Here is a 13,186-nt window from a genome sequence, read left to right as displayed (position 1 = left end):
CATCAAAATCCTAAGCTGTGTTCCTAACTCTGAAACGGACTTGACCAATGATTCTAGACCAGATATTTTAACTCACAGGTTTACTTTTCTCATCTATAAAAATACAGGTGTTGGACTAAGTTATCTCTAAGAGATTTGAAATTCTATTACCTAACCAAAGTAACTGCGAAAATTAATTCCATTTTCTTAAAATGTTTTTTCTTCTACTGACTCTAGATACTGGTATGCAAGCACATAGCTCAACATGAATAAAGCTAAGTAGCCAGTAAATTTTCCACATTTGTATCCCTCCAGTAGTTTAATTAAACTTGATGAACTAGACTACGAAGGTATCTTGCTTTCTAAGTCAATTCAAGAATTTCACTTTACCTTAAAAGAGGATGTAGTTCTTTAAATTCATCTCTGGCATGCTGAATTCTACTTTGGGAGCAGGAATAGCAGGGAACAGGTCATCAAACATCGATTCTTGTCCTAATCTACACCAAAAAGGAGGTCTGCTTTGGTTGGATGGCAACCTCCAGCTGACTTGTGTACATTAGGTCCAAGCCCATAAGAAAAAGCAGGGGATTTGACAGTTTTAAGCCCATAGCCATGTCTTACAAAACTTAAAACAACTACCACCTTTAAGGCCCTTAAAAAAAACATGCTCTCTAATAAAGCCTCAGAATGTTACCAGTTGGAAGAGATCTTGGACTTGTTCTACTCCAACCCCATGGTTTTACAGATGAGGAAATCAAAGCCCAGAGTAGGTTAAAATGAATGCCCAAAGTCATGCCAAGTTTCCCAACTCTCAGACTCGTTCTCTAAAAAGCAGTACATTTTCTCTCACAGTATGAGATAAAAGGAAAGAATTCTTTCCCAAAGTTCTGTTTTTGAAAAGAAGAGTGACTTTGACCCCACCCCCACCACACCAGCCAAACTCTTGCTGTATTTTGAAAACATGCCTGGTATTTGAAAAGAAAGCCCAAACACTCTAACACATTATTAACTGAGGCAGGTATATGAAAAGATTCATACTCCAACTGCTCTTCCTCAGATGTCTGAATCAGAAGAAACAGAGAGCAAGAAATACAAATCTCTTCCTCAAACAGAATGTGAGAAAAAAAAAACTTTAAAAAAATTACAACCAATTCAAATTCTCCCAAATTTCATCTTCTAATTAGATTTTTCACTCATTATTGAAATGGTCCAAAACCAAATATTTCAAATTTCATTCAATCTTCAACTCCATGCTTTCACAAAGGAGAAGAGATGCTAATTTACTTTTAGCCAAGCTCCAGTTAGAAAAGTATATGCCAAAAATGCTGGATATTTTTTGCTCATGTTTTGCTAAAATGTTACTATCTGCAAAATCAAACAATATATGCAACCTACAAATATTTTATGGAGTTTCCATTATAACTTCTAGGTCACAAACTCAAGAGGCCATTAGGCTTATACTTATTGTTAAATACATTTTAAAATGTATAAAAATCTCAAATGTAACAAATACAAGTGGGGATGGGGTGACTACTTCAGTATGGATGTGGCATTACAGAATGGTCACGTCTTGCTTGTTTCATTTAACACGCCAAAAAATATATGAGGCCAAGTCATGGTAACACAACAAAACCATTCCAATTCTAAAATCAAAGAATAACACTTCATTAATGTAGTAACTATTATTATGCTCGATAAAAAGTATAATATCACAGAATTTCAAAGAGTTGCTATTTCACAGTTACCTAAATATACTAATGTCTTTTAATCAAAGTATCAATTAAAGTCTATTCTTTCCAGGTCTTTAAGTTTCAATTTATCAAAATTTTCTGGAGTTGAAGTTTCATACAAATCCAGTCAGTCAGTCATACAACCTTAGGTTACAAATATCTAAAATATCCAATGAATCCACATGGTCTATTTTGTTTAATTATATTATCTTTAGAAAACCAAAGTTAAGTATAAAAAACGGTTTGCCCTGCAATCACAGTGACATCAGACCAGATTCAAAACCCCTCATTACTAGTGTTCCACCAGATGCCTGTGATTAAAGGGAATCAGTTTAGAAGGTGGAACGTTAAAGGAAAAAAAAAAGACTTCATTTTCCCAGGCTGTTTTAGACATTCTGATAACATCTCTTTCTCTTTTTCAAAATTAAGAAATCGTTTCTCTATTGAGTGGCTTCAGGATATCTTGACTTTCACAGTACAATCAAACCCTTCTCCAGGCCAGATAGACCTGTTAAACCCTGGCACATAACAAAATCATTAAATCTAAGATGCCTCATTTGACAGACGTCTCATTAAATTCACTGCAAAATGAAGGTACGAGATGTCTTTGAAAACTGGGGGGAAAACCTGTTAAATCAAAGAAAACTTTGAGAGAGAGCTCTTCTCTCAAAATCCAGAGTTCACTCACATGAAATCGAAGATATTAATAGTATGTGGCACATCTAAAATCTATTGCCATGGGAGAAATGCCACTGTGTGTATATGTGTGTTTAACACATCCCTGGGGACTCAAACAGGATGAAAGCTAAAGAAAGAATCAGGGCACACACCATCAGCTGCTTAACAAAATTCCAAAAATTCAATTCAACAAATGTTAAACTAAAACATTAAATATTACACTAGGCTTCGATCACATACAGTGTCAGTGAATGTTGTGTTACCAGTCAATGAAAAGCTAAATTCAGGATTCTAAGAAAAGAATGAGAAACAAGAAAAACATTTTACACTTAAAAAAAAACCGTCTTTGTATATATCAATCATTTAAGGTGGGTGATTTGACAATCTTGTAGCAACCAAAAAATAAAACTTTCAACCTAAAACTTTACACAAACTCATTTACACTCTTCTCCTGCCCCTACATTATTTCAATGCATATAAAATTTTAGTTATTTAGAAATAACTGAAATTCAGGGAGAAGAACTTACTCTCCAGCACTAAATAACATATGAATTATGAAAATTACACAAGAGCATAGTAACACCAAGAAAGGATCATTAAAAGACAATTCCATTTTTTAATAATAGGTTTAGGTAAAAAAGATATTTAATGACAGATATTCTCAGTTACTTTAAAAGCTATATTTTAAAGAACCTGAACTGTCATGCACACACACACAATACATACACTCCCCTCAAACACAATACATACAAAAGTCATCCACTTTTCAGGCAAAGTGTTAACTCTCTACTTCCCAATGAAGATTTACTTCCCAATGAATAAGAGAATAAAGAACTATTAGGTAAACTTTACTTCATATCAACTTAAATGCAAGCATGACTATTTGCAACCAGAATATTTAGAACACTTTACTTCTCTTTCCATACTGTCTACTTATTTCTCGTCTTGGTTCTCTATATTTTTTAAGGCAGCATGATAAACAGAATGATCCACATTTCACAAGAAATACCACTTTGAACTAGAGTATGTCACCTCATAACCAACAAAAACAGCATATTTTCAGAATGCTTTTAACCAAGTGAAAAAATTCAAGTGTAAATTTAATTTAGCATCAATTCATGGAAAGTGATATGAATTGCAAAATAGAATACCCAAGCTCTCTATTCTCCATCCTGCCGAGGATGGAAAAACCACAAGCAAGGAAGGGTCAGATCTCTCTGTGCATCGGTTTCTCAGTCTGAAAAGAACAGTGTCACTGACTCCTCCTTAACACTGTTTTTGAAACAGTATATGAAATAATTTATGTGGAAACCCTTTAAGATGTTTGAAGATGATAAAATCCAATGTATTACAGACGTTATCAAATCACAGTTGTGAAGGATGGCATGTACTTTACAACAAAAACAAATAAATAGAAACATTAAAATTAAAGTATGTTTTAAAATGTAAACAAACCCTCTGTACTGAAAATTAAAGGGACTGTTCAAGCACACACTGGTGTCACATGTTCAAACCGTGTTACTCAATGCTGCTGTAATTATAGTAGTAAGAACCTACTCGTCAATATTATAGCTTAATGCTGAACTTCCCCTCTTGGTTTGCATGTAGGAAACCACGTTAAGGTTTGATCATTCCCAGAAGAGAAAAAAAAAAGGGAATATGAGAGGGATAAAGAGATTGTTCCAGAGAAATCCCAAGGAGTCACACATAAAAATACCTTGTCCAAGATTCACCAGGTACAGTGAGTGTGCACTGTATTCTGTCAACACCCTTTGTCATTGCTAAAATTCAAACTGAAATTGCTAGACCTCTCAGCTCTAAGTGGTGGGAAAAAAGAGTCAAAAAAATATAAAAAGATACAGTTTAATGCTGCCCTACATGAATGACAAAGGCTCCCCAGAGAGTCGAAAACAAAAGCTCATTCACATTTAGGAGTCCACAACTTATGTCAGGCAACCTAAGTTCTTGAATTTTTTTAACCTATAATTACTCTCTTTCAGGCAAAATTTAAGATGTCTGATTTTACAAGGATGTTAAATACTTAAGTAACTTCAGATAAAGCTCATTAAATTTTCTCATATCTTAAGTGAGCTAAGAGAATGGTGGCCTGGTAGATGCTATAACAATTTTCAAACCAAGTTTTCGTTAACAACTCTGTAATTAGATAGTACCTTTACCCAAGGCCTTTTTGTTCATTAAAGACTTTCATTTTACTTTACCCAAATAAATATTTAAATATTCAAAGCAACCACAAATGGGTTTCAAAGCCTCTAAAGAACAACCCTAGTCAGCTTACAAACACTAAAATTTAATAGAAAGGTAATTTTCAAGAGAGTAGACCCTTAAGACAATAGGTAAGTTCAATTTAAATAAAGATAAATATTCAAAAGAATTTGAAAGCAACTTCCTAGCTATCCTGAACCCCAACTATACATAAACAAACAACATGCAGCAATAAATTTAAAAATAAGTTATATATAAAATTACCAAATGGGGTACAGAATTTTCAAAAAACCCTGTAAAAGGTGTCATCTAAAACAAACATTAATTATCCTCTTCCTACAGAAAAAGAAAAAAAAAAAAACACTTCTACCAAAATGTAACTCTCTCCTGTTGAGGTGTCCTACATTCTGTTGGAACACGGAATTTCTAGGAATTACTCCCAGTCTGGTGCAAACCTTCACTATATGTGAAGCCCTGACAATGCTTCCATAAGTGAGATTACACTTCATTCATCAATAACTGAACTTCTTTGCACAAATTCAAGTGGATTCACCATACTAAATTTTGTTCTATGGCAAACGAATAACAGCAAAGATGTGTGGCATATTAACCTAGGCTTAAAATAATCTCAACTTTGCTTAAAAAACCAGCAGTTAGATAACTTTGTAACAATCAGGCATCTTTCTTCTAGGACACCTGTACACTGCTTTAAATTCAAGAATAGAGTGGAAACTGTGTGTGTCATCCCCACTTTTGTAAGCAGTGGGGATTCATACTCAGTGGCATGAATGCATTTATGGCTGTGCATATAGAAATAAGGCAGTAAGTGCGGAATGCGGTAACAATTACTGCTTTTCATAGAGAACAAAACAAGATTAAAAGATCATGCCAAACATTTAACTGGGAAAGACTTGTCATTTTAATATTAAGATGAGTTTTGAGGAAAAAACAAGTTCTTATTACCCACTAGAATATCTGGGACACTCTGGAAGAGAATCGAATGGACATTTATCACAATGGACATATCAATCATGAGCAAAACAAGGGATAACACACTATATCCATATAAAATGTGTTCAAACTCTATTTCATATATCCCTTGTTTTATATACGTTTTCTTCCATGTAGGTATAAGGGCGCCTATTTTTAATGCTTTTGTAAAATAACAACATTTTACAAATTACATGAATTACAGGAGAAAAAGATACAGCTGTTGATCTTACACAAAAAATCATCTATTTCCTGGGCCATAAACTTTAAAAGGCATGTCATCCAGTTGACAAACTGTCCTCAGATACTACAAATGCTACTGTATTATTATTTGGTTTTCTTTACAAGGAAAAGATTCATCAGAAATTCACTTAAGAATTTCAGAAAAACTTCCAAGGAATTTAAAAGGGCATCTCACTAGAAATGCTGTCAGTCTTGCGGATTTCAGTGTGGGAGTAAAGATGTAAAGATTTCTTCTTGCAAACTAACTAAACTGCCACTGGGGCACAAGCTGGACCGAAAGACATTAAATCGTAAAGAATAACTACAAATTAATGGAATTACAAGTATGATTATTCTTCCACCATCACCTACAACCTAAAAACCTAAAGGTGACGAAGATTTAACACTCCTGACTTAATTTTGCTATGCTAACTTTATTTAAAATAAAATTCCTTATCACTGAGAACATAGTTACTCAAACCAGAGGAAGAAAAGGATGCAAACTATTTATCAAACTCAAGTACAATATCCAGGACCTATAATATAGCTCCTGAATTTAGTACTAGCCAAGTCTTTAGCCAAAAGAGAAACATTACGTGGGTCACCCCAGTCAAGAATTTGATAATGTACTGAAAAAAGAAGGGGAAGATTTTAGATCATATCTGAAGAAACAGTAACCACCTAAATCCTTCTTGTAAACCCTCCTGCAAGTCCTACAGCAGTGGTCAGTTCTGACCATAAAGGATGGAAGAAATTCAAGAAGAAACAAGAAAAATCATTTTTTACGCAAGACAAACTTGCAGACAAAACAGAAATCGAGCAAAAAAGCGCTGGGGAAAAGTATCAGTGAAAAAAAGGACCCTTTTGTCAGATTTCTAATGGGGAATTTATGAGTGTGGCAGAGCTGAATAAACAAAGGCACCAGTTGACAAGTCAGGAGCTCCCGGTGGCACACACAGCTAGAACACTCAACTGGACAGTGAAATGCAAGCAAGAGTGTTCTAGAGCATTTCTGCTGTCATTTCTTCCGTCCGTCTTATGCTCGCTCACGTGACCGTTTACCTGAAACCCCAAACAGCCTGAAACCCAACAAGTCCCTGAGGAAGCACCTTTATGGTTAAACGTGCTCTTGCCGCTTTCAGGGGGATCTGCTTCCTGTGCTTCCTGATGATTCAACCACCTCCTCCACATTGCTTTCCAACCTCTGGGGCCTCAAGATTGATAAAACGCGCAGATTTACAGATTGCTCAGTTTAGTACTACACAGACTGTATGAAAAAGCTGTAAAGTTTAAGACAAAGACTCACCAGGACCCGAACTGACTCCTGGGTTGGGCAAACTGACAAACCATTTGAATCACTCCTCGGTCCTCGGCAGCGTTTGCACCCACCCGTCAAGGTAGGTGCCTTCCTTACCTGCATAGAAGCGAATGAGGCAGCCAATCTCCGAGTCCATGCCTTCCTCCTGCACCCTCCACAGCTCCCCAAACCCCAGCTGGAAGAGGTAGTCATTTTGGATCTGCAATGGCTTCTCCTCCGCCTCCAGGCGCCGGGTGGTCTCTCCGTGGAGCTGCACGTACAGGGTGGGCGGCGGAGGCACTTTCTCCGCGATCGCCCCGCTCCTCCTGGGGGTCGACTGGGGGCCTCCCGGGGCCGCGACTGTCGCCGTTTTCTCCCTGCACAGCCCCTCGCGGGCGGCTCCGCCCGGGCTGTCGACGGCCCTCGGGGCTTTCTGCTGCAGCGGAGGCAAAGACGCCGTCTGGGAAGGCGGCCGGGGCTGCGCGGGGCGGCCGGGACGCCGGGGCGGGCCCGGGACCCCCATCGGGGCCGAGGCCGGGTCGGCCTCTAGCTCTTCCGACGACGACGAGGAGCCGCCGCCGCTGCTGTAGGGGTCCAGCCGGTCAGACACGCTCTCGGCGCTGGGACTCAGGCTGAAGCTCTCGGTGTCGGAGGCCACAGGTCGCCGGGCGTGGGGCGGAGAGGCAGGGCCCCCCGCGAATGGCTCGCCGGGGCTTAAGTCCGAGGGCGCGGGACTGGCGCGGAGCGTCCACCCGCCGGGGCCGCCAGAGGGTAGGGGCAGGTCGGCGGGGGGCGCGCTCGGAGGACCCCCGACGGCACCCGGCGCGCTCCTCGCGGGCGGCGCCTCGGAGTCTGGCGGCTCCGGGGGCGCGAGTCGGGGGCCGGCCTCCAGGGGCGGCTCGGCGGCCTCCCGGGCGGCAGCGGCTCCGGGCCCCTGGCCCAGCACCTTCACGACGCCGCCGCCTTTGTGGCCCAGCTGCAGCAGGCGGGCGGCCACCTCGCCGGCCGTAGTGTCCAGCGTGCAGAGCACCGGGCGCTGGTAGGTCGAGGCCATGTGGCGGTCGAAGACGTGCACGCAGCCGCGCTGGAGCTGGTGCCTCACCCAGTCCCGGTCCGACGGCTGCAGCTGCAGCGTCTGCCGGTGCTTCAGGAGCAGCGTCTTCCTGTCCAGGCTCCGGGTGCACAGCGACGCCGAGGCCGAGCAGGAGGCGGGGAGGCCGGCGGCGCCGGGGGAGTGCGAGGCAGCAGCGGCCAAGGACGACGACGACGAGGCGGCCGCAGCTGCAGCCGACAGATTCCTCTTCAGCCGCCCTCTCCTCAGCAGGAGGGAGTTGGTGCCGCCGCCGGCCCCGGGCACGGGGGCAGCTCCGCCGGCGTTGGGCAGGGGCGCCCCGCGCCGCCTTCTGCGCCCGGTGCCCCCTGCTCTGCCCGGCAGCGGCCCCAGCGGCGCCTCGCCCGGGGCCTCTTCCCGCGCCCCGCCGCCGCCGTTCCCGCCGCTCGGGGTCCCCGGGGTCAGCGCGGGCTCCGGACTCCGGCCGCCCCCGGCCGCCGCCGCCAAAGCCGCCGCGGCCGCTGCCGCTGCCGCCGCCGCCGCCGCCGCTGCCGCAGCGGCGGCTGCCGGAGCCGAAGCTCGGTCCTCCCTGCCGGGCTCGGGGAGTCGCTGCGCCGTGGCCGCGGCGGCGGGCTCCATTGCAGTGGGGCTTCGCGTTTCCCCCCCAGCTCCGGAGGCAGCGGGCGGAGAGGGAGGCGATGAGGCGGAGGTGGGAGACAGCGGCGGCGCGCGGAGGAGGAGAAAGCCAATGGCGTTCGGCTCGGCCGTTCCAGGGGATTATGTGGCGATTCGGAGCATTCCGTCGGTGTCTCCGTGTTCCATCCCGCGCGCCCGCCTCGCCGCCACCGCCCCCCCAACACACGCCCTCCCCGCCCCGGTCGCGGGCTCCCCAGCGCGGGCCCCGCCCGCTCCCCGGGCCTCACCCCAGCGAACCAGCCGCGGAGCTGGGCTCATTGAATATTAATCACGCGCCGGCAGGCGGGGAGGCGGGAGGCTGGCAGGGCGGGAGGGCCGCGTGTGCCTAATGAATATTCATCGCCGCATGACGGCATTCCAGGGAGGAGTGGGGAGAGCCGGGGGATGGCCGGAGGCGGAGCTTCAGGGTAAACAAACGTGACGCGTGCGTACCAGGGCGGGGCGGGGGGGGCAGTTTCCCGGGAGGTTCCTGAGCCTGCCTCGGAGAGGGCGGTGAAGACAGACGCGCAGTGCACCTTGGGGGTTGTGGTTCTCGTCCGGGTATCGGCAATCTCTAGGGAAACATGACGGACTACAAGTCCCAGCGTTCCTTAGCTTCTGCCCCGCCGGCCCGCCTGCCCGCCTGCAGCTGGCCATGGCCAGTGAGTATTGTGCCCTCTGCCGTTGAACTCTGCCAGAGTTCTTAATGAACGCGAAAGCTCTTGTTTATTAACTTGTACTTTACCCGCACTCAAGCTCGTCAGATGACTTTTCTTTTCCGTGCCAATTAAAGATGAGGGCTTTCAGAGACTCTAAACAGTACGAAGGACCCGGGTCCTGCTCCTCACCTCCGCCCATTGTATGAGATAAGAGATACTCACCCGCCACACCACAGGATCACTGGCGGCGAGTGGTCCAACCTCACTTTCTTCCCACTTTTTCAAGACCCAGGAAGACAGGCGGTGTCTGGGAATTCTAAGTGAGACTGTCGTTGAATGACCTTGGTGGAAGGCACAACCTTAAGCCTGTCCTCTCCCTATCCTGTATCTGAAAAGGAAAATGACAAAGGACTGAGCTCTCATTGATCTTGAATTCTGAAGTAGTTTAATGATACGGAAAGCACTGGAAAGTAGAAGAAACATTAGAATGGAGACATGGTGAGGTATGAGATGGGCTTTTTCCATGTATTCTCTCTTAACGTCTTCTCTGGCTTTTTTCTGTCATCATTTAGGAAGAAAGTATTTTCTATCGCTACAATGTTTAGTCATAGTCTGAAAAGTTGTATTTTTGGTCAGTTGAATCAAAGTTGTAGGCTGGACTAGGGCAGTTTACTATTTAAAATAATTTAGTACATCTTTTTAATTGAATTACCATCCTCCACAGTTGCTTTATAATTCGGGTTTTGTTTTGTTTTGTTTTGTTTGCCACAGAGTTGGTCTGTTGCCCAGGCTGGAGTACTGTAGCGTGGCCTGGGCTCACTGCAACCTCCGCCTCTGGAGCCCAGGTGATTTTCCCACCTCATCCTTGGAGTAGCTGGGACTACAGGGTGTGCCGCCAGGCCCAGCTCATTTGTTATATTGTTTTGTAGTGGGGGATGGAGAGTCCCTTCATGCTGCTACGGCTGGTTTCAAGCGATCTGCCCACCTCAGCCTCCCAAAGTGCTGAGATTACAGGCATGAGCCACCGCGCCAGGCCAGGCCCTAAATCTGGATTTTCACCTAAGAACATTTTAAACTACATCCTATCCAGGAACTGCTTTAACATCAATTAAGTTACTAAACTTGGAGATGAAGAGTTAAGGGGGTTGGAGAGAGACCAACTGGAGCTTACAGCAAGGAAAGGCACGCTTGGGTTATCACAGTTTCATTAAACAAGAATAGAAGAAGCCATGGAGATAAAAATAAGTATTTCTCAATGATTTTTTACATTCCTGATCATTTTCTATGTTTTCATTTAACAGTTTACCTTTTGACCTCATGAAGCTATTTATAATATATATTTTATTTAAATTCAATCAACAGCAACATTAAAAATTGGGGAGATTGCAAGTTCTCCCAAGAGTGATAACATATTCAAATCAATTAATTTAACAAATAATTACAAACAGGTATTATGTACCAGTCACTGTGTTACAACAGTTGAACAAATCAGACACTGTCCCTGCCTTCATAGAGTTTATAGTTTAGAAAGAACAACATTCAAAAAGTGAGATTGAAGTAGAGAAGGGGGAAATACCATTGGAAACGGACATAAAACAAGGAAACTAACCTACTCTAGGAAGTCAGGCAATAGAGACCAAACTCTGAATGAAATTTTTTCGTGTCAATGAAAATGTGCATTTGTTGAAGGATCAGTCTCTGAAAGAAAGGAAGCAAAGAGGAAGCGAATATATTGAAGACATATTTCAATTACACTGATCTATATTGTGCCTTCAGTAGCCCCAACACAAACTATTTGTTCTAGAAATTCAAAGAGTGGTCTTTAAATTTAGGCATCCTTTAATAAGATTAAAAGAACAAAGCCCATGTTAAGTTTCAGTACTAAAACATGGAGTTTGTATACCTGTTTATATTCCTTAGCTGATTTCCTACAAACCCCTTTATATTTATTTATTTATTTATCTGCTTTATTTATTTATTTGAGACGGAGTCTCACTCTGTCACCAGGCCGGAGTGCAGTGGGGCTCTAACTCCCGGGTTCAAGCAATTCTCCTGCCCGAGCCTCCTGATTAGCTGGGATTACAGGCACCTACCACCACGCCTGGCTAATTTTTGTATTTTTAGTAGAGACAGGGTTTTGCCATGTTGGCCAGGCTAGTCTCAAACTCCTGACCTCAGGTGATCCACCTGCCTCTGCCTCCAAAAGTGCTGGGATTACAGATGGGAACCACCGCGTCCAGCCTGTTTGTTTGTTTGTTTGTTTGTTTGTTTGTTTGTTTGTTTGTTTGTTTTGAGACAAAGTTTTGCTCTTGTTGCCCAGTCTGGAGTGCAATGGTGTGATCTCAGCCCACTGCAACTTCTGCCTCCGGGGTTCAAGCGATTTTCCTGCCTCAGCCTCCTGAGTAGCTGGGACTATTGGCATACCACCATGCCCAGCTACTTTTTAATTTTTTTTTGTAGGTACTGGGTTTCGCCATATTGCCCAGGCTGGTCTGAAACTCGTGACCTCAAGTGATCTGCCTGTCTCAGCCTTCCAACGGGCTAGGATTACACACATGAGCCACCACATCCAACCCAGAATGTTTCTTCTCATCATAAATTCCGCACCATTGCCCTTTCTCCAAGAAATTACAATACAGTATTTAATCCACCTATGGTTCCTATCAGGTAACATTACACAATCACCACGGCTCTGCCTTTTTATTCTCTAGGAGTTTTATTTACTCTTTGAAGGTATTTATAACTAAAACACCTCCTTCAAGGGGAAAAAAAATTGTACAAAAAACATTGTTCTGAGAGGGCACAGTGGGTCGGTCATGCCTGTAATCCCAGCACTTTGGGAGGCCAAGGCAGGTGGCCAAGGAGTTTGAGACCAGCCTGGCCAACGTGGTGAAACCCCATCCCTACTGAAAATACAAAAAATTAGCCGGGCATGGTGGCAGGCACCTGTAATCCCAGCTACTCAAGAGGCTAGGACAGGAGAATCGCTTGAACCCAGTTGGCGGAGGCTTCAGTGAGCCAAGATCGTGCCGCTGCGCTCCTCCAGACTAGGCAACAAGAGCAAAACTCTTGTCTGGAAAAAAAAAAGACATTGCTCAAAGAATTTAGTATCCAAATATTGGGGAAAAGGGTACTGGAGAGCCATCACACACTCCGGTAGATAGGGACTTGGTACCAGGGATACCTAATACTAAGTTGTGGTGGGAGGAGGCAGGCAATGAACAGGATGTTCATCAATGAGATGTTACAGTATCTCAGCATAAAGAAGAAGGAAATGCATTCCTACCTCATAAAAGCAGTGTTTGCAGGGGTGGGGATCTAAAATAAGGTTTTCCTGGATTTCATGCATAGAGTCGATAATCTGAAAGATGACATATTCCATTGTATGCAGAATAATAAAAAGCAGAGCTAAGAGGAGAGCAAATGGGCCAGGGTCCACAGTGTAATCCTTCCCTTGTTCTACCCCAAGCCTCCAATGATGTTACTAAGCTTGGGGTAAGAGAAGAGACAGAAAGAAAACGAGAGCTCCTGAAGAATAAACAATCCCTTACCACCAGATCAACTGGAGCCTGGTAGTTGAAAGAACAAATTGATAAAGGGCAATGAAACTTCTACTTAGAGCTTGCTAGTATCATGAAACATCACCCAGACCATCTGTGCCAATGCACACTGTAAAATGTCT

At 44.0% G+C, this 13,186-nt stretch overlaps 2 protein-coding genes across 2 annotated transcripts in view; one reads left to right on the top strand and one right to left on the bottom strand.

The window, feature by feature from the left end:
- Positions 1–9,032, bottom strand: part of PHLPP1 (PH domain and leucine rich repeat protein phosphatase 1) — a 248,393-nt gene extending 239,361 nt beyond the window's left edge. The window contains exon 1 of the mRNA XM_035271295.3: positions 7,237–9,032. Coding sequence (XP_035127186.3) covers positions 7,237–8,809 — 1,573 coding nt within the window. The 5' untranslated portion in view covers positions 8,810–9,032. The remainder of the gene's footprint in view (positions 1–7,236) is intronic.
- The window catches only part of LOC118146920 (uncharacterized), a 56,148-nt gene continuing 51,133 nt past the window's right edge, over positions 8,172–13,186 (top strand). Inside the window, exons 1-2 of the mRNA XM_078346885.1 lie at positions 8,172–8,630; positions 8,680–10,007. Of these exons, the coding sequence (XP_078203011.1) occupies positions 8,172–8,630; positions 8,680–9,195 (975 nt within the window). The 3' untranslated portion in view covers positions 9,196–10,007. The remainder of the gene's footprint in view (positions 8,631–8,679; positions 10,008–13,186) is intronic.

Source organism: Callithrix jacchus, chromosome 13, assembly GCF_049354715.1.
Source record: "Callithrix jacchus isolate 240 chromosome 13, calJac240_pri, whole genome shotgun sequence".
Taxonomy (NCBI): domain Eukaryota; kingdom Metazoa; phylum Chordata; class Mammalia; order Primates; family Cebidae; genus Callithrix; species Callithrix jacchus.
This window is presented reverse-complemented; position numbering and strand designations above follow the sequence as displayed.